Below are 22,293 nucleotides of genomic sequence, written 5' to 3'. Positions count from 1 at the left end.
GTACAAAGCTCTCCCTCTCCCTCCATTTGGCAAATCTGACCGTAACTCTATCCTCCTGATTCTTGCTTATAAGCAAAAACTAAAGCAGGAAGCACCAGTGACTAAGGAAGTGGTCAGATGACGCAGATGCTAATCTACAGGACTGTTTTGCTAGCACAGACTGGAATATGTTCCGGGATTTTTCCGATATCATTGAGGAGTACATTACATCAGTCACTGGTTTCATCAATAAGTGCATCGATGACCTCGTCCCCACAGTGACCGTACCTGACCCCAACCAGAAGCCATGGATTACAGGCAACATCCACACTGAGCTAAAGGGTAGAGCTGCCACTTTCAAGGAGCAGGACTCTATCCCTGAAGCTTATAAAAATCCCGCTATGCCCTCCAACGAACCATCAAACAGGCAAAGAGTCAATACAGGACTAAGATTGAATCGTACTACACCGGCTCTGACGCTCGTCGGATGTGGCAGGGCTTAAAAACGATTACAGACTACAAAGGGAAGCACAGCTGCGAACTGCCCAGTGACACAAGCCTACCAGACGAGCTAAATCACTTCTATGCTCGCTTCGAGGCAAGCAACACTGAAGCATGCATGAGAGCATCAGCTGTTCCGGATGATTGTGTGATCACGCTCTCCGTAGCCGATGTGAGTAAGACTTTTAAGCAGGTCAACATTCAGAAAACCGCAAAGCCAGACGGATTACCAGGACACGTACTCAGAGCATACACTGACCAGCTGGCAAGTGTCTTCACTGACATTCTCAACTTCTCCCTGACCCAGTCTGAAATACCTACATGTTTCAAGCAGACCACCATAGTGGTCCCTGTCTAAATGACTATCGCCCCATAGCACTCACATCTGTAGACATGACATGCTTTGAAAGGCTGGTCATGGCTCACATCAACACCATCACCCAGACACACTGGACCCACTCCAATTCGCATACTGCCCTAATAGATTCACAGATGATGCAAACTCTATTGCACTCCACACTGCCCTTTTCCACATGGACAAGAAAAACATCTATGTGAGAATGCTGTTCATTGACTACAGCTCAGCATTCAACACCATAGTACCCTCTAAGCGCATCACCAAGCTAAGGACCCTGGAACTGAACCCTTCCCTCTGCAACTGGTTCCTGGACATCCTGACAAGCCACCCCCAGGTGTGCGTGCTTATTCCCTTCCTGTTGACCCACGGTTGTGCGGCCGCGCACGACTCCAACACCATCATTAAGTTTGCCGACGACACAACGATGGTAGGCCTGATCCCCGACGATGATGAGACAGCATATAGGGAGGTCAGAGACCTGGCAGTGTGGTGCCAGGATAACAACCTTTCCGTCAACGTCAGCAAGACAAAGGAGCTGATCGTGGACTACAGGAAACGGAGGGCCGGGAACGCCCCCATTCACATCGACAGGGCTGTAGTGGAGTGGGTCGAGAGCTTCAGGTTCCCCAGTGTCCACATCACTAAGGATCTATCATGGTCCACACACACCAACACGTGAAGACGGCACGACAACTCCTCTTCTCCCTCAGGAGGCTGAAAATATTTGTCATGGGCCCTCAGATCCTCAAAAAGTTCTGCAGCTGCACCATTGTGGTCCTCTGTAGCTCAATTGGTAGAGCATGGCGCTTGTAACGCCAGGGTAGTGGGTTCGATCCCCGGGACCACCCATACGTAAAAATGTATGCACACATGACTGTAAATCGCTTTGGATAAAAGCGTCTGCTAAATGGCATATTATATATTATATTATTATTGAGAGCATCTTGAATGGCTGCATCATCGCTAGGTATGGCAACTGCTTGGCATCCGACCAGAAGGCGCTACAGAGGGTAATGCGTACGGGCCAGTACATCACTGGGCCCGAGCTCACTGCTATCCAGGAGCTTTATACTAGGCGGTGTCAGAGGAAAGCCCTACAAATTGTCAAACACTTTAGCCACCCAAGTCATAGACTGTTCTCTCTGTTACCACACCCACCGCAAGTGGTAATGATGCACCAAGTCTGGAACAAACAGGGAACAGCTTCTACCCCAAATTCATAAGACTGCTAAATAGTTTGTTAAATAGTTAACCAAATAGCTACCCGGACTCTGCATTGACCCTTTATACACAAACTTTTTTGATTCATCACATACGTTGCTGCTACTGTTTATTATCTGTCACTTTATTCCTAGTTATATGTACATATCTACCTCAATTACCTTGTGCACATCGACTCGGTACGGGTACCCTGTGTAAATACAGTGCCTTCAGAAATATACAGTGCCTTCAGACAGCCTGAATTTTAAAATGATTAAATTGAGAGAAAAAACATTCACTGGCCTACACACAATACCCCATAATGTCAAAGTGGAATGATAATAATAATACGTTTTTTTATTAAAAATGAAAAGCTGAAATGTCAAGTCAAGTATTCAACCCCTTTGTTATGGCAAGCCTAAATAAGTTCAGGAGTAAAAATGTGCTTACAAAGTCAGATAATAAGTTGCATGGACTCTGTGTGCAATAATAGTGTAGGTTCAACCACAAAGACCAGGGAGGTTTTCCAATGCCTCGCAAAGAAGGGCACCTATTGGTAGATGGGGGGGGAAAAAAGCAGCCATTGAATATCCCTTTGAGCATGGTGAAGTTATTAATTATACTTTGGATTGTCTATCAATACACCCAGTCACAAGAAAGATACAGGCATCCTTCCTAACTCACTTGCCAGAGAGGAAGGAAACCGCTCAGGTATTTCAGTATGAAGCCAATGGTGACTTTAAAACAGTTACAGAGTTTAATGGCTGTGATAGGAAAAAACTGAGGATGGATCCAAGACATTGTAGTTGTCTAATGTTGTCTCTGACAAAGCAGGTGTTTGCCTAATGTCCCCCCCCCCTTCTTTCCAACACAAACAAACAAACACACACACACACACACACACACAAACACACTTTATTGACTTTATTGGCGTCTGTAGTAAGTATCTGTGGTATGAGATTGGGTTATGAAGGAGAGAGAGAGTGCTACGTCCTCTAAATAACTTTTTCCCTCAATCCATCCCTCTATCATACTCATCCTTCCACTCCATCTCCTCTCGCTCATCTCTTCTCTACACTCTCTTTTTCTTTTTTCTGAACCCAATCCACAGTTCTCCATCTCTTGTCTTCGATCGATCCACCTACTGTGTCCACCGACTGCTATATTTTCACTGTTCACACCTTCTGTTCCTGCCCAGCTCTGCTGCTTCAGGTACACTCTCCTCCTAAAGGATTCACAAACAAAAACAATCGTCCACTAAACTCAGTTCGAAAGTTCTGAACAATCATTTGTGATTTAATACCCAGATAGATCTCAGAGTAGGGCTGTTACAGTGACTGTATTACCGCCACACCGGCAGTCATGAGTCATGACCGCAGTCAAATTCCACGTGACCGTTTAGTCATGGTAATTAGGCTTCTCCAAGCTCTGGTGCTGCTGCTGGTCATTAGTAGCCTACCAAACTTGCTAACTGCCTGGTACTCCGCACTCTATTGTCCCTCTAATTCAGGGGTGTCAAACTCATTTTAGCTCAGGGGCCACATGGAGGAAAATCTATTCCCAAGTGGGCCGGACCGGAAAAATCATGGCATATATAACATAAAAACAACAACTTCAGATTGTTTTCTTTGTTTTAATACGATCAACATACAACATAAAGCTGGAGCCTGAGGACAGTGTGTCCAAAATAGTACAAGCACAACATCACTATTAATCATAAAACACGTCAAGTTTATTTGAAAATTCTAAAGAAAAAGAACACACAAACACACAATGCCTCAGTGATTAACAGAACTGTTTCACAGATCACAGAACTATATCAGGGTGTCATTTCTCAGGCAGAAATGTAGATACAAATAATGAAATCCTGTTCCCCAAACAAGTGCAAGAACCACAGAGTCAAGAATAGGTTAAATATACAAATAAAATAAAATCAATTTAAAACAATAGCACATCAACATAAAAACATATAAACATAAAGCTGGAGCCTGAGGACAGTGTCCAAAAGCACAACATCACTATTAATCATAAAACACCTCAAGTTATTTGAAAGTTCTGAGGACAAAGAACACACAAACACACAATGCCTCAGTGATTAACAGAACTGTTTCACAGATCACAGAACTATATCAGGGTGTCATTTCTCAGGCAGAAATGTAGATAAAAATAATGAAATCCTATTCCCCAAACAAGTGCAAGAACCACAGAGTCAAGAATAGGTTAAATATACAAATAAAATAAAATCAATTAAAAACAATAGCACATCAACATAAAAACATATAAACATAAATCTGAAAGCGTTGCTCAAACTCCCGTAACAGTCCCGTTATTTTATCTTTGAACCGCTTCATGTCTGCCACATGTTGGGTCGCGCACATTTTTCAGACAGGGGAAGTGAGCTGCATCACCACCGGCAAGTTGCGTCTCCCACAATGACAGCTTCAACTTGAAAGAACGTATGCTGTCATAATACTGCGTGACAACTTTGTTGCGCCCTTGCAGCTGTTTGTTCAAGTTATTCAGGTGCTCTGTAACATCCACCATAAATGCAAGGTCCGGCATCCATTCTGCGGAATGAAATTCTAACACTGGTTTGCCCTTTTCTTCCATGAACTGTTCAATTTCTTCTCGTAAATCAAAGAAACGCCTCAGCACAGCACCTCGGCTTAACCATCTTACCTCAGTGTGGTATGGCAGGCCATAGATGTGGTCTTTCTCTCTGAGAAGGCTGTCAAACTGACGGTGATTCAGGCTTCTGGATCGGATGAAATTAACAGTTTGGATGACCACCTTCATGACGTTATCCATCTTTAATGACTTGCAACACAAAGCCTCCTGGTGCAAAATACAGTGAAAAGTCAAAAAATCACGTCCTCCATTTGCAGATTGCACTTTCTCTCTGAACTTTGCCTGCTTTTTTCCCGATCATTGAGGGCGCACCATCTGTAGCCAGGCTGACAGCGCGGGACCAGTCCACTCCGACCCTGTCCAGCGCGCCGACGAGTGCGGTAAAAATATCAGCTGCTGTCGTTGTATCTGTCATCGGCACCAACTCCACGAACTCCTCGGTGACGGTCAATGTGTCATCAACTCCGCGGATGAAAAAATGGCCAGTTGTGCAACATCTGTAATGTCCGTGCTTTCATCAATTGCAACTGAAAACGCAATAAATGACTTTACTTTTGCTTCAACTCGCTGTCCAAATCCACTGAAAGATCGGAAATCCTGTCTGCAACTGTGTTTCTTGTCAGGCTGATATTTGCAAAAGCCTGCCGCTTTTCAGGGCACTCAATCTCCGCTGCCTTCATCATGCATGTTTTTACAAATTCACCCTCACTAAATGGTTTTGAAGCCACTGCGATTTCATTAGCAATGAGGTAGCTAGCTTTCACTGCAGCGTCACTGATGTCTCGGCTGTGAGTAAACACAGACTGCTGTTTCTTCAGACCCGCCAACAGTTCATTCACCTTCTCTCATCTCCGCTGTCCTTGAAAGTTGTCATATTTGTCGGCATGAAGACTCACATAGTGGCGACGAAGGTTATATTCTTTCAGCACTGCAACATGCTCTGAACACACCAAACATACAGCTTTCCCATTCAATTCCGTGATTAAATAGGATGACTGCGTCCACTTTTCTCTTTTTTGACAGAGACATATTGGGGCAATGAGGGTGCCAAAGCACATAATGTTAAAAGTAGAAGCCGTAATAAATATCGCGGGCAAAACAAAGTAGCTCATTGGCTGCACGTGCTTGACCTACTTGCTCTGCCCCGGTATAAACAGTTTGCTTGCTTAACACAATTGCTATTGCGCCATCCAGTGGACGCAATTGGAACAGCAGTTTATTTTATTGAAAAATTGCAGCACATTTTTATACTTTACTCTTTTTTTTTTTTTTTTTTTATCATCTCGCGGGCCGGATTAAACCCGTTTGCGGGCCTGATCCGGCCCGCGGGCCGTACGTTTAACACCCCTGCTCTAATCACTCTGACATCAATGCAAATGTAATCAAAAATCAAATCAAACACTTCATGAGCTCATGTTGCGCAAAATGTCTATAGGCTATGCAATTGCATGAGAAAACAGTTTTGATGGCCTCTATTAAAAAGAGGAGGATCCCATCAGCTTTCTATAGGCTAGGCCTAATATATTTATCAATTTTCCTAATATTAAGCACATTGCTTCGCTTTATAACAGGAGTATAGTCTACCCGGCTGGCATTAAAATGAACCACGGGAAAAGTGTCCTCCATTTGCTATTTAAGTGCATAGATTACATGTATTTTTCTTCCCATGCCCCTGTTCCAACAGGTGCATGATAATGGTCCATTCAAAATCAAAACTAATTTCACATATATATTCTTTAGTATAACAACATTAAATTAAGAATAGTCTGATGGGTGACAATATTAGCCTATCACTTGTGATAGGGGTGGCGGTCTGTGTATATTTGTAAACAACAGCTGGTGCACAAAATCAAATACTAAGGAAGTCTCGAGGTTTTGCTCGCCTGAGGTAGAGTATCTTATGATAAGCTGTAGACCACACTATTTACCAAGAGTGTTTTCATCTATATTTTTCATAGCTGTCTATTTACCACCACAAACCAATGCTGGCATTAAGATTGCATTGAATGAGCTGTATAAGGCCATAAGTGAACAGGAAAACGCTCATCCAGAGGCAACGCTCCTAGTGGCAGGGGACTTTAATGCAGGGAAACTTAAATCCGTACGTACACACCCCAACCAGAAGCCATGGATTACAGGAAACATCCGCACTGAGCTAAAGGGTAGAGCTGCCGCTTTCAAGGAGCGGGACTCTAACCCGGACGCTTATAAGAAATCCCGCTATGCCCTCCGACGAACCATCAAACAGGCAAAGAGTACTACACTGGCTCTGACGCTCGTCGGATGTGGCAGGGCTTGAAAACTATTACAGACTACAAAGGGAAGCACAGCCGCAAGCTGCCCAGTGACACAAGACTTCCAGACGAGCTAAACCACTTCTATGCTTGCTTCGAGGCAAGCAACACTGAAGCATGCATGAGAGCACCAGCTGTTCTGGATGACTATGTGATCACGCTCTCCGTAGCCGATGTGAGTAAGACTTTTAAGCAGGTCAACATTCACAAGGCCAGACAGATTACCAGGACGTGTACTCCGAGCATGTGCTGACCAACTGGCAAGTGCCTTCACTGACATTTTCAACATGTCCCTGACTGAGTCTGTAATACCTACATGTTTCAAGCAGACCACCATAGTCCCCGTGCCCAAGGACATTAACATAACCCGCCTAAATGACTACCGACCCGTAGCACTGACGTCTGTAGCCATGAAGTGCTTCGAAAGGCTGGTCATGGCTCACATCAACACCATTATCCCAGAAACCCTAGACCCACTCCAATTTGCATACCGCCCCAACAGATCCACAGATCTCTATTGCACTCCACACTGCCCTTTCCCACATGGACAAGAGGAACACCTACGTGAGAATGCTATTCATTGACTACAGCTCAGCATTCAACACCATAGTGCCCTCAAAGCTCATCACTAAGTTAAGGATCCTGGGATTAAACACCTCCCTCTGCAACTGGATCCTGGACTTCCTGACGGGCCGCCCCCAGGTGGTAAGGGTAGGTAACAACACATCTGCCACACTGATCCTCAACACGGGGGCCCCTCAGGGGTGCGTGCTCAGTCCCCTCCTGTACTCCCTGTTCACCCATGACTGCATGGCCAGGCAAGACTCCAACACCATCATTAAGTTTGCCGACGACACAACAGTGGTAGGCCTGATCACCAACAACGATGAGACAGCCTATAGGGAGGAGGTCAGAGACCTGGCCGTGTGGTGCCAGGATAACAACCTCTCCCTCAACGTGACCAAGACAAAGGAGATGATTGTGGACTACAGGAAAAAAAAGAGGACTGAGCACTTCTCAACGACAGGGCTGTAGTGGAACAGGTTGAGAGCTTCAAGTTCCTTGGTGTCCACATCACCAACGAACTATCATGGTCCAAACACACCAAGACAGTCGTGAAGAGGGCACGACAAAGCCTATTCCCCCTCAGGAGACTGAAAAGATTTGGCATGGGTCCTCAGATCCTCAAAAAATTCTACAGCTGCACCATCGAGAGCATCCTGACTGGTTGCATCACTGCCTGGTATGGCAACTGCTTGGCCTCCAACCGCAAGGCACTACAGAGGGTAATGCGTACCGCCCAGTACATCACTGGGGCCAAGCTTCCTGCCATCCAGGACCTCTATACCAGGCGGTGTCAGAGGAAGGCCCTCAAAATTGTCAAAGACTCCAGCCACCCTAGTCATAGACTGTTCTCTCTGCTACCGCACGGCAAGCGGTACCGGAGTGCCAAGTCTAGGTCCAAAAGACTTCTTAACAGCTTCTACCCCCAAGCCATAAGACTCCTGAACAGCTAATCATGGTGTGACGTCACGAGAGGCTACACAGCTTTCAGCGGGATTGCTCACGTAGTGCAAGGAGACAAGGTTCAAACAAAACAAGGATTTTATTAAAGGTCTTGGGAAACTAACGAAAGTATAACACAATTCTGTTCTCTTGTGGCTCTTTAAGGGTTAACAGTTCAGGGATGTCTCTTCCACATCCAAAATCATAACTCTCACTCGCTCAAATAACTTTTCCCCAGTCTTACTGTATTCCACGTTGCAGCTAGTGGCCAACCCAGCAAAACGTCCTTCCAAATGTCCCACACGTATTTCCACAGGTGCATATATCCAAAGGTGAGTATTTCCCCAAAGGTAAGTATCTCCAAATCCTTATATTCCTCATGGAAGTGGACGTGCAGCACTCTTGTCCTCCAGAGAGCCCAGGTTGGAGACTGTGTCTCTTCACCCCCCACACACTCCCTCAGTGTGTCTCTTCCCTTCCCAAACCTTCAGCTCATCAGCTCCTCATTTGTTTCAGCTGCGTGGGAAGATTGGCCATAGAGGGGTGGAGTTCCCGACCATACCAGCAGATGGAGCCATAGCTGTCTGGGTTTGCAGCCACCTCAGGGGGATGTAACGTCCCTCCAGGACACAGCCTCTCGTGACATCACACATCCCCCTCCTCGGGACCCGACGTCCTCGTCTGGGGTAAAGGCAGCGAAGAAGGCATCACGCCGGAGAGGGCGTCCGCATTGCCGTGGTGCTTGCCAGACTGCTCTCTCTTCAACTCCTCCAACTCTAGGACCAGGGACTCAGCCTCCTGTTGTCTCTCCTTGAGTTTCTTACTGAACGCATCAGCCTTGGTTTTAGCAGAGTTTAGCTTCTGTTGAGCAGCTTTCAGTTCCTTCTCTCTCTCTGCCTCCGCATTCTTCATCTTGTTCTCCAACACCTTGTACTTCTCCTCTGCCTTCTTCTGGACCTCCTTACTACTGCGCAGGGTCTCCTCACACTCCTCGATGGTCCTGCGCAGCCTCTCCAGCTCCTCCTGTTGCTTAGGGAAGGAGCTCTGTTGGAGTTTAACCTGGAGGATATCTAACTCTTCTGTCTTCATGTCTAACTGTTGCTTTAACAAACGATACCTCTCAGCGGTCCCCTTCAGACCAGACAGTTCTTTGTCCAGATTCTGTAGCTCCGTCTCTGTGTCGGTCTGGGCACCTGCCATCCCTATCAGAGCCCGGGCGGGAGTGAGTAACTCGGAGGATTGCACCGGAGCCTTCCCAGGATGAGTCTTGCCTCTCCGTTTCCGAGGTACTCGGGTTATCCTCTCCTGAGACTCTCTCCAGAGTGGGTAAAAGGCTGGGCAGTCTCGTCCAATTAGGACAGGGACGGGGAGGGAATCAACCACCCCCGCCGTCGTGTGTATGGTTCCCCGTGTGCTGGTCATTGTAAGTTCAGTAATGGGGTATTCTCTGGTGTCCCCATGGACACAGGAAACTGGGAGGACTTTCCCCGGGGTCAGACACGTTGGGCCCACCAAATCCTTACGCACCAGGGTGGCCCGGCTACCAGAATCCAGTAAGGCCTCCACATCATGGTGATTCACAGTTACCGGGCAGGTGGGGGGTCGATCTGGGCCGCCATCTACGACTCCCAAGAGCGAGGCAAAACGGTGTGTGGGTGCTGAGCTGGAGGACTCCGCAGTGGGCATAGGTTCATCGGCTGGTTTCCCACACTGCCAGGAGATATGTCCCATCTCCCCCACACCGGTAACACTGTCGAGTTTCCCCCTCCTGGGGTACTCTTCTTGGACCCGCCTGGTTTCTGGCTCCCCCTGGAGCCGGGATAAGTCCTGACGTGGCTGGGTTCGAGACCTTGGGGGTCCTTTGGACGGGGTTCTTCCCATTTGTGGTGGGGCCGCACTCCTGGGGTCTTTTCGGGAAGCATTCAGCATCTCCGCTGTGGCCTGGTACTTTTCCACAGCTTCCACGGTCAGATCAGCCGTGGTCAAGGCCTGTTGACTGATGAACCGTTTTGCCTCATAAGGCAGGGGCGCGTAGGTAACGATCCACCACAACGGCCTCCACCACCGCCGCTGCTGTATTCCTCTGCGGATCCAGCCATTTCCTTGCGATTCGGACAAGTTCATGCATCTGCGCCCGAGGAGGTTGGTCTGGTTGGAAGGTCCAGCTGTGAAAGCGCTGGGCCATACCAAACTTTGTGAGTCCATATCTGCTGAGGATCTCAGACTTCAGGGCATCATAGTCAGTAACCTGGTCAGGGCCCAGGTCCCGGACAGCATTCAGCGATTCCCCGGTTAGAAAGGGGGCTAACAGACCAACCCACTGTTGCTTGGGCCAGGCTTCCCTAGTGGCCGTGGCCTCAAATGCATGCAGGTATGCCTCAATGTCATCGGTAGCTCCCATCTTAGATATAAAGTCACTTGCCTTTATTGGGCGGGTATTTTGGACCACCCTCTGTCTCTGCAACTGCAATTCCTCTGCCTTCAGAAGGTTGGCTTTCTTTTGCTCCTCCAAGAGAGCCACGTTTGCTTGCATCTGGGCTTGCTGGCCAGCAACAAGGGCTTTCAATATGTCCTCCATTTCAGTCGGCGGGGAGCCTACGGCCAACTTGGAAAACTGGGTGATCAAACCTTCGGTATCCTCCTCTGACATGCACTATTAACGCTTGAGCGTGCCCGTATTCTCCACCATCTGTGATGTCACGAGAGGCTACACAGCTTTCAGCGGGATTGCTCACGTAGTGCAAGGAGACAAGGTTCAAACAAAACAAGGATTTTATTAAAGGTCTTGGGAAACTAACGAAAGTATAACACAATTCTGTTCTCTTGTGGCTCTTTAAGGGTTAACAGTTCAGGGATGTCTCTTCCACATCCAAAATCATAACTCTCACTCGCTCAAATAACTTTTCCCCAGTCTTACTGTATTCCACGTTGCAGCTAGTGGCCAACCCAGCAAAACGTCCTTCCAAATGTCCCACACGTATTTCCACAGGTGCATATATCCAAAGGTGAGTATTTCCCCAAAGGTAAGTATCTCCAAATCCTTATATTCCTCATGGAAGTGGACGTGCAGCACTCTTGTCCTCCAGAGAGCCCAGGTTGGAGACTGTGTCTCTTCACCCCCCACACACTCCCTCAGTGTGTCTCTTCCCTTCCCAAACCTTCAGCTCATCAGCTCCTCATTTGTTTCAGCTGCGTGGGAAGATTGGCCATAGAGGGGTGGAGTTCCCGACCATACCAGCAGATGGAGCCATAGCTGTCTGGGTTTGCAGCCACCTCAGGGGGATGTAACGTCCCTCCAGGACACAGCCTCTCGTGACATCACAATGGCTACCCGGACTATTTGCACTGCCCCCCCACCCCCACCCCCCACCCCATTTTTTACGCTGCTGCTACTCTGTTAATTATTTATGCATAGTCACTTTAACTCTACCCACATGTACATATTACTTCAACTACCTCAACTAGCCGGTGCCCCGCACATTGACTCTGCACCGGTACCCCCCTGTATATACAGTGAGGGAAAAAAGTATTTGATCCCCTGCTGATTTTGTACGTTTGCCCACTGACAAAGAAATGATCAGTCTATAATTTTAATGGTAGGTTTATTTGAACAGTGAGAGACAAAATAACAACAAAAAAATCCAGAAAAACGCAAAACGCAAAAATGTTAGAAATTTATTTGCATTTTAATGAGGGAAATAAGTATTTGACCCCCCTCTCAATCAGAAAGATTTCTGGCTCCAAAGTGTCTTTAATACAGGTAACGAACTGAGATTAGGAGCACACTCTTAAAGGGAGTGCTCCTAATCTCAGCTTGTTACCTGTATAAAAGACACCTGTCCACAGAAGCAATCAATCAATCAGATTTCAAACTCTCCACCATGGCCAAGACCAAAAAGCTCTCCAAGGATGTCAGGGCAAAGATTGTAGACCTACACAAGGCTCGAATGGGCTACAAGACCATCGCCAAGCAGCTTGGTGAGAAAGTGACAACAGTTGGTGCGATTATTCGCAAATGGAAGAAACACAAAATAACTGTCAATCTCCCTCGGCCTGGGGCTCCATGCAAGATCTCACCTCGTGGAGTTGCAATGATCATGAGAACGGTGAGGAATCAGCCCAGAACTACACGGGAGGATCTTGTCAATGATCTCAAGGCAGCTGGGACCATAGTCACCAAGAAAACAATTGGTAACACACTACGCCGTGAAGGACTGAAATCCTGCAGCGCCCGCAAGGTCACCCTGCTCAAGAAAGCACATATACAGGCCCGTCTGAAGTTTGCCAATGAACATCTGAATGATTCAGAGGAGAACTGGGTGAAAGTGTTGTGGTCAGATGAGACCAAAATCAAGCTCTTTGGCATCAACTCAACTCGCCGTGTTTGGAGGAGGAGGAATGCTGCCTATGACCCCAAGAACACCATCCCCACCGTCAAACATGGAGGTGGAAACATTATGCTTTGGGGTTGTTTTTCTGCTAAGGGGACAGGACAACTTCACCGCATCAAAGGGACGATGGACGGGGCCATGTACCGTCAAATCCTGGGTGAGAACCTCCTTCCCTCAGCCAGGGCATTGAAAATGGGTCGTGGATGGGTATTCCAGCATGACAATGACCCAAAACACACGGCCAAGGCAACAAAGGAGTGGCTCAAGAAGAAGCACATTAAGGTCCTGGAGTGGCCTAGCCAGTCTCCAGACCTTAATCCCATAGAAAATCTGTGGAGGGAGCTGAAGGTTCGAGTTGCCATACATCAGCCTCGAAACCTTAATGACTTGGAGAAGATCTGCAAAGAGGAGTGGAACAAAATCCCTCCTGAGATGTGTGCAAACCTGGTGGCCAACTACAAGAAACGTCTGACCTCTGTGATTGCCAACAAGGGTTTTGCCACCAAGTACTAAGTCATGTTTTGCAGAGGGGTCAAATACTTATTTCCCTCATTAAAATGCAAATCAATTTATAACATTTTTGACATGCGTTTTTCTGGATTAATTTTTTGTTATTCTGTCTTCACTGTTCAAAGAAACCTACCATTAAAATTATAGACTGATCATGTCTTTGTCAGTGGGCAAACGTACAAAATCAGCAGGGGATCAAATACTTTTTTCCCTCACTGTATAGCCTCCCTACTGTTATTTTATTTTACTTCTGCTCTTTTTTTCTCAACACTTTTTTGTTATTGTTTTATTTCACTTTTTTATAAAAAATAAATGCACTGTTGGTTTAGGGCTGTAAGTAAGCATTTCACTGTAATGTCTGCACCTGTTGTATTCGGTGCATGTGGCCAATAAATGTTGATTTGATTTGATTTGATTTGATTTGATTTATCACTTGTGAATTATGCCCAGCATGTGCAGTAAGGCAAGAAACAGCGCATGCCTTTTTTTTGCGACTTTTTCAAATCATAGTCACACACCTCATGTAGCCTAGTCCATAGGCCTATATGTTTTGATAAGGTTTGTATCACAACTAAAGTGGCCAAATAACTTATTAAAATTAAGCACATTCATTCGCTTTACAAGGGGTGTAGAGCCTAACTGGCATACATAAGCAACGTGTGAGTTTCAAGTTTGGGGAAGATAATTTTCACCATAAAAAATTCACCTTTATAATAAAAGCATTACATGCATAATCACATTTGGTCACTTTTGATAATGGTGTTTTCCCGCTAATGGAACATTCGTGCTTACAGCCTACTGATGTGTGCGCATTGCTGCACTTATAAAGTGATTGGTTGTATTAATTTGGGATCTACCGCATCCCACAACAGTTCCAGTGTATGTTTGGAATATTTATTTATTGCACAGAAGGACAAGTTGACCAAAAGAATAGGTCAACTTTTGTACTATGGGGGATAGTAGAATGACATAGGCTATTGCGTTTGCTGTTTGTTAGGCCTACTAATCTTGTTGGCTGACGAAAAGTAGGCTAAATGTCGACAGTTATTCTAACATCTTCAATATGCGCCTCAGAATTTGATAAGAGGGACGTGTGCAGTTGCGTCCCCGATGTGTCTGTCTTCACTTGTAGCCTACTTCTTAGCTGAGAGAAGGACCTGATCACGTGACGGGCATTGGCTAATAAGAATTGAGATATCTGAGAGAGCCATGTATGTGAGCGAGAGGTGCTTCGGAGCACGGCAGTCGGGAGAAGGGAATTATAATGATTATAATCAGCTCAAGGGCACAACGGCCACTTTGACTGCAAAAGGCATGGATTTCTTAGGGGGCATTATGGCCACACAAGGGGGATGCCGGCAAGAAATTTGAGGCCTGGTGAGAATATTATCAAGTGCTTGTCAAATTGTGAATGAGAGACTGATGAAGTGTGTGCAGCCTGCACAAAAAACAAATCAGAGCTCATGCTTTTCATGCAACTTTTTTAAAATCATCATTAGCGTCGCATCATGCAGCCTTAGAATGTATTAAAAATCTAAACATATAGGCCAACGTTTGTATCACAAATAAAGTTGCATAAATAACTCTAAATTAAGCATATAGGGGGACCTGTTTCTTTGTTAACCGCTCAACACAGAATAGCCACATGTGCGCACCTCCTTGGAAATCATTTGGAGAAAATATCCTTTCTATTTTATTCAGCTATGTTCAGTTGTATTATTCATACTATAAAATAAGATAAAGTAATGCCACGGAATTATAAGCAAATCTTGTCTGCTAAATGAACTAGTGTAGACCACAGCCATATGGCATAGCCAGATCAGGGCCTAACACAAGGACAACTCAGAGTATGCTATTCTGTTCTTCTGAAATAGACTACATTTTCTTCATATCATGTTTCTTTAGACCTGTCTAAAATAAATAATGGATTTATTGTGAAGGTGTAGGCTACATTAAATTGATTTATTATACTTTTTTAAATGTAGATTTAAAGGTAGTTGTTCCAAAGCTATGCATCAGTGGCTTGTAGGCTATGCATGAAAGCCAGGAGATGCTAAACGTGTTTATGATAATTAACGGTCAATTACCGTGAGACCGGCAGTTATTTGCTTGACAATCATCGGCTGAAAAAATGTCATGACCGCCACAGCCCTACAGTACCTCAGAGTATTATTACTTAAAAAATGTGTATTTTTTCTTGTCACTGTGCCAAGCCATTCAGCTTCACTGGCGCAATGATCTATACTGAGATGCCAGAGCAATTAAGACAATCTATATGGCTCTCTCCTATAGAGCCCTTATCTGTAGATAGACATAGATTGAAATGTGAAGGACTAAAGAGGGTAGAGATGTGAGAGCTCCACTTTCCAAACTCGGTGAAATGGTAATCAAACTTCTATCAGATCACAGACAATCGAATTACAAGATCAGAGTTTCTCACCCCCCTCAAAGCACATGACATAAATCTTGCAAGGTTTCCTGACTGAGGCAGCACATCCCTCCTCTTTAAAACAACAGGCCCCTGGGTGTGGAATTTAGGCTCTAATTATTCCAGTAATGACCCCAGAAGAGTCTACACATTAAAGATAATACATTGAAATTTATGGAAATCCTAATTAGCTGCATAGAAGTAGAACGGAGCAATCTGAGAAGGTCTCATTAATGACATCTCTCTCTCTCTAGATTAGATATTCTCGCAAAGCACAATTAACTATATCACTGCTAGGCATTCTGGAATCTGATTAGCCCAATGAGCGGTGGGTATTTACGCATCGTGACGATGAGACGGCAAACAGAGAGAAGGCTTACTAAAGACATGCGATTTTAATCAACCCGGTGTGGGAGGTTGAGGAGGGTTACTAACTGTTGACTCTGGGCCCCTCCCCCTGCCCCCCCCACCTCACACACACTCCCCCAGGTTAACTCTAGTCTTATTTTGGCGTGGCACAGTGCACAGAGTTTAGTCTTCCTAAACCACCATAGAGTCCTTCATGGAGACCTCGTGAACCAGTTACCACACCCAGGAGGGTGACACAACCTGCAGGATGAAAGATCTGATTTGTCCCACATAAAAAACAAAAAACACAGGCCCTCACTGGCCCCTGGAGGGGGGATGACAGACGATCCATTTCTCCAAAAACAGCAGGCTGCCTGGTTTATACAGAGAGAGAAGTACTACCCCCACTGGGCAAAAACTGGTTGAATCAATGTTGTTTCCACGTCATTTCAACAACAAAAAAATTGAATGTGATGACATTGAATCAACCTGGAAAATGGATTGGATTTGAAAATAGTCACCAACGTGAGGGAATTACCTCTTCTTTTCACCCAACTTGTAACCTAAATCCAATGACATGGTGACATCTTTTGTTGATTTCACGTTGAATTCACGTTAGTTGACAACTCAACCAAATGTAAATCAAAACTAGAAGTTGAACTGATGTCTGTGCCCAGTGGGACGGCTGCATATTTCCACTGGGATTCATTTTTTATACACACTCTGTCAACTGCAGTGTGAGGTCCGTGTGTGTGTGTGTGTGTGTGTGTGTGTGTGTGTGTGTGTGTGTGTGTGTGTGTGTGTATGCCTGGGTAAAGGTAAATCTATTGTATGTGTACCTGTCTTGTGCATCAGTGTGTGTCTGTGCCCTGGTGACCAGCACAGGTCTGACAGATTGTAAGCCAGAGGACACACACACATACACACACACACACACACACACACACACACACACACACACACACACACACACACACATACATACACACACAGCCGCATAAGGTGCTGAGTTGAATTTCAATTTCACAAACGTGTAATATGTACTGTACACACAAATGTATCCAACATAACAGACCCTAACTGGAAATGTATCCAACATAACAGACCCTAACTGGAAATGTATCCAACATCTACGTCTGTAACACAATGTTTATTTAGCATGTGGGTTGAATAAACCACACTAACCAATAGTCTAGTAACAATGAAATGTTTAAAATAAATATTGTCAACCCTGTAAAATATTTCTGGTACAGTGCGACAGGATTCACTCAATGATGAAGACAGAGGTGGTGTGGGTATAGGATGAAGTTGCCCTTAGACACTGATCTGGGGTCAGTTTAGCATTTTCCCCACTAATGTTTAAGGTTAGGATTGGGGGAAGCTGATCCTAAATCTGTACCTAGGGGAAACTTCAACCCGGAGTAGTGATGTGTCGAGCCGACTAGGTGAAAAATCTGTCGATGTGCCCTTAAGCAAGGCACTTAACCCTAATTGCTCCTGTAAGTCGCTCTGGATAAGAGCGTCTGCTAAATGACTAAAATGTAAAAATGTAATGTGTCAGGTACTTACTGGATAGAGTTCTCGATGCGGCTGATGGTGAGGAAGGCAGCCAGGTTGGCCGTGTAGGAGGAGATAACGATCAGAGCAAAGAGCCACCATACCCCCATCATCATCCTCGTGGCCAGGGTGGTATATGGAACTTCACCACCTAAAAACAAAACCAGGACAAGAGAGACAAAAGGTTAATGTCAGCCAAATGTCAGGTATGGTTGTGCATACAGTGGGGAAAAAAAGTATTTAGTCAGCCACCAATTGTGCAAGTTCTCCCACTTAAAAAGATGAGAGAGGCCTGTAATTTTCATCATAGGTACACGTCAACTATGACAGACAAAATGAGGAAAAAAAATCCAGAAAATCACATTGTAGGATTTTTAATTAATTTATTTGCAAATTATGGTGGAAAATAAGTATTTGGTCAATAACAAAAGTTTCTCAATACTTTGTTATATACCCTTTGTTGGCAATGACACAGGTCAAACGTTTTCTGTAAGTCTTCACAAGGTTTTCACACACTGTTGCTGGTATTTTGGCCCATTCCTCCATGCAGATCTCCTCTAGAGCAGTGATGTTTTGGGGCTGTCGCTGGGCAACACAGACTTTCAACTCCCTCCAAAGATTTTCTATGGGGTTAAGATCTGGAGACTGGCTAGGCCACTCCAGGACCTTGAAATGCTTCTTACGAAGCCACTCCTTCGTTGCCCGGGCGGTGTGTTTGGGGATCATTGTCATGCTGAAAGACCCAGCCACGTTTCATCTTCAATGCCCTTGCTGATGGAAGGAGGTTTTCACTCAAAATCTCACGATACATGGCCCCATTCATTCTTTCCTTTACACGGATCAGTCGTCCTGGTCCCTTTGCAGAAAAACAGCCCCAAAACATGATGTTTCCACCCCCATGCTTCACAGTAGGTATGGTGTTCTTTGGATGCAACTCAGCATTCTTTGTCCTCCAAACACGACGAGTTGAGTTTTTACCAAAAAGTTATATTTTGGTTTCATCTGACCATATGACATTCTCCCAATCCTCTTCTGGATCATCCAAATGCACTCTAGCAAACTTCAGACGGGCCTGGACATGTACTGGCTTAAGCAAGGGGACACGTCTGGCACTGCAGGATTTAAGTCCCTGGCGGCGTAGTGTGTTACTGATGGTAGGCTTTGTTACTTTGGTCCCAGCTCTCTGCAGGTCATTCACTAGGTTCCCCCGTGTGGTTCTGGGATTTTTGCTCACCGTTCTTGTGATAATTTTGACCCCACGGGGTGAGATCTTGCGTGGAGCCCCAGATCGAGGGAGATTATCAGTGGTCTTGTATGTCTTCCATTTCCTAATAATTGCTCCCACAGTTGATTTCTTCAAACCAAGCTGCTTACCTATTGCAGATTCAGTCTTTCCAGCCTGGTGCATGTCTACAATTTTGTTTCTGGTGTCCTTTGACAGCTCTTTGGTCTTGGCCATAGTGGAGTTTGGAGTGTGACTGTTTGAGGTTGTGGACAGGTGTCTTTTATACTGATATCAAGCTCAAACAGGTGCCATTAATACAGGTAACGAGTGGAGGACAGAGGAGCCTCTTAAAGAAGAAGTTACAGGTCTGTGAGAGCCAGAAATCTTGCTTGTTTGTAGGTGACCAAATACTTATTTTCCACCATAATTTGCTAATAAATTCATAAAAAATCCTACAATGTGATTTTCTGGATTTTTTTCCCTAATTTTGTCTGTCATAGTTGACGTGTACCTATGATGAAAATTACAGGCCTCTCTCATCTTTTTAAGTGGGAGAACTTGCACAATTGGTGGTTGACTAAATACTTTTTTTCCCCACTGTAATTACATTTTTCCACAAGGGAATACATTTTACTTTTCCACACACAAGACAACATACATTCAAGTCAGACTTTCCAGTGCAAGTGGACTATATAATATTTGTTTCTCCAACTTTTCTATCGGGCTCAACTCTGTTGTCTTCCATTCTTCACATATTCATAAAGAGACTGTATGTAGAATGTGTATTTCCTCAGCCAGGCAGCTCAAACAGGGCTAAAGAACATCTGTTTTGTTCTCTGTATTGATGCAAAACCTTTCCTTAGCGCTGGAGGGGAGGGAAAGGGGAGGCTCTCCCTAGAAAAGACAGCCATGATGGATTTGTAGAGCTGAAGCCTCGCCTTTATTGAAGCCTGTTCAAAATTAGCCTCATTTATCCTTGTAGCTCGCAGATCATTGTGCTCGCATGTGGAATAAGTGCCAGGCATTTCAATCCCTTCAGCAAAGACTTAATAAAATATTTGACACCCACTCTATCCAGTGCCATCCTCTGGGTTTATCTGTCTTATGAAGGAAATGTTCAGTTGACATGAGCTCATATTGCCTGAAGGCTGTGTGTGTTCTGTGTAAATGTTGTTGCTATTGTAGAGTAGTTTAAATATTCTTAAATGGACCCCGATTTCATTTTCATAGTTCATTTGCTTGGATTTCATGGAAGATTCTTTATTCCTAAAATGAAATGGGGGCAGATAACAAACCCCTCTTTAATTTATTTAAGATAGAACTGAAACATCATGGTGAAGTCATTTAGTAATGTAAAAACAATTAAAGTAGTACTTACCAAAATATTTTTTGACAAATGTACATTTTCTTTTGACTCGTAATACCCCTGTCTATGTTAACTTTACGTACTCTTGTCTGTATATTTCAGTTATTGTATTGTGTATTATTGTTCAATGAACAATAATAGTTGAAACGTTCTTTTGTGCTTTGACTGTATGTTAGGTTTTCATACAACACATGTTATTGTTTGGTAGTTAGAAGAGAGGAGGCCCACAAAGGAAAGCTCCTTATCATGTCACGTCCTTGATAAAAGACACATGCTTTGGGGTTTTCCAATTGGGTGTTATTTACTAAAATATTGACATTATATGGGGATTAGTATGAAATAAGGAGGTCTTTATTCACATGATTCGGGACTTTTCACAACAATATCCCAGAACCGTAACTATACTGAGAAGTTGTCATGTGTCAAAAGGCAATACATGTCATGCCCATCTGCTGTTCTTCACACCCATTCATTATTTTACAAATGTCCCCTGAAATTCATGCTCCCATAGTCTCCTGAAGATCATGCTACCATAGTCTCCTGAAGATCATGCTCCCATAGTCTCCTGAAGATCATGCTCCCATAGTCTCCTGAAGATCATGCTCCCATAGTCTCCTAAAGATCATGCTCCCACAGTCTCCTGAAAATCATGCTCCCATAGTCTCCTGAAGTTCATGCTCCCATAGTCTCCTGAAGATCATGCTCCCATAGTCTCCTGAAGATCATGCTACCATAGTCTCCTGAAGATCATGCTCCCAGATCATGTTCCCATAGTCTCCTGAAGATCATGCTCCCATTGTCTCCTGAAGATCATGCTCCCATAGTCTCCTAAAGATCACGCTCCCATAGTCTCCTGAAGATCATGCTCCCATAGTCTCCTGAAGATCATGCTCCCATAGTCTCCTGAATATCATGCTCCCATAGTCTCCTGAAGATCATGTTCCCACAGTCTCCTGAAGATCATGCTCCCATAGTCTCCTGAAGATCACGCTCCCATAGTCTCCTGAAGATCATGCTCCCATAGTCTCCTGTAGATCATGCTCCCATAGTCTCCTGAATATCATGCTCCCATAGTCTCCTGAAGATCATGTTCCCACAGTCTCCTGAAGATCATACTCCCATAGTCTCCTGAAGATCATGCTCCCACAGTCTCCTTAAGATCATGCTCCCATAGTCTCCTGAAGATCATGCTCCCATAGTCCCCTGAAGTTCATGCTCCCATAGTCTCCTGAAGATCATGCTCCCATAGTCTCCTGAAGATCATGCTCCCATAGTCTCCTGAAGATCATGCTCCCATAGTCTCCTCAAGATCATGCTCCCACAGTCTCCTGAAGTTCATGCTCCCATAGTCTCCTGAAGATCATGCTCCCATAGTCTCCTGAAGATCATGCTCCCATAGTCTCCTGATGATCATGCTCCCATAGTCTCCTGAAAATCATGCTCCCATAGTCTCCTGAAGATCATGCTCCCACAGTCTCCTGAAGACTATTCATATCCTCTTGTTTCCATTTTGGAGGGACACAATATGATACATTCTATGGAACCCGTCCATCATTTCTGACATAAACTAAAGGAATCATTAACCATATCTAGACAGTAACGTATACAATCATAAATCACACAAGTCACCTCCAGTAGGGGCTGTCACATTAGGAAAAAGGGATGCGGATCGATCTGCTAGAGACTGCTTTTCAGCGCTTTTGAGTATGAAAGCATTTGTTACCTATTCAAAGCCATAACAATGGATGCCCATTCATTCAAAGCCAGCTGATCTTGTTCCTTGGGGTTGGATGGACAATACCAGCGATTGGCATGCTGCTCACCTTTTTGCATAACAATGTCCATGTGTGATGTAATAGTGTTCGAAATAAAACTAATTCCAGATTGCTATGTTGAGTTTGTCTCAAGTCTGTTTAGCTAGCTAATCAGCAAGCTAGCATGCCATTTGCTATGGCTAAACGATTTGTAAACAGTGTGTGTTGCTATAGCTACAGCCGCTATA

At 44.8% G+C, this 22,293-nt stretch overlaps 1 protein-coding gene across 1 annotated transcript in view; it reads right to left on the bottom strand.

Moving 5' to 3' along the window:
* The window catches only part of LOC121584395 (glutamate receptor ionotropic, delta-2), a 638,531-nt gene that overhangs the window by 5,478 nt on the left and 610,760 nt on the right, over positions 1 to 22,293 (bottom strand). Inside the window, exon 12 of the mRNA XM_045225956.1 lies at positions 17,713 to 17,851. Coding sequence (XP_045081891.1) covers positions 17,713 to 17,851 — 139 coding nt within the window. The remainder of the gene's footprint in view (positions 1 to 17,712; positions 17,852 to 22,293) is intronic.

Source organism: Coregonus clupeaformis, chromosome 16, assembly GCF_020615455.1.
Source record: "Coregonus clupeaformis isolate EN_2021a chromosome 16, ASM2061545v1, whole genome shotgun sequence".
Lineage (NCBI taxonomy): Eukaryota > Metazoa > Chordata > Actinopteri > Salmoniformes > Salmonidae > Coregonus > Coregonus clupeaformis.
This window is presented reverse-complemented; position numbering and strand designations above follow the sequence as displayed.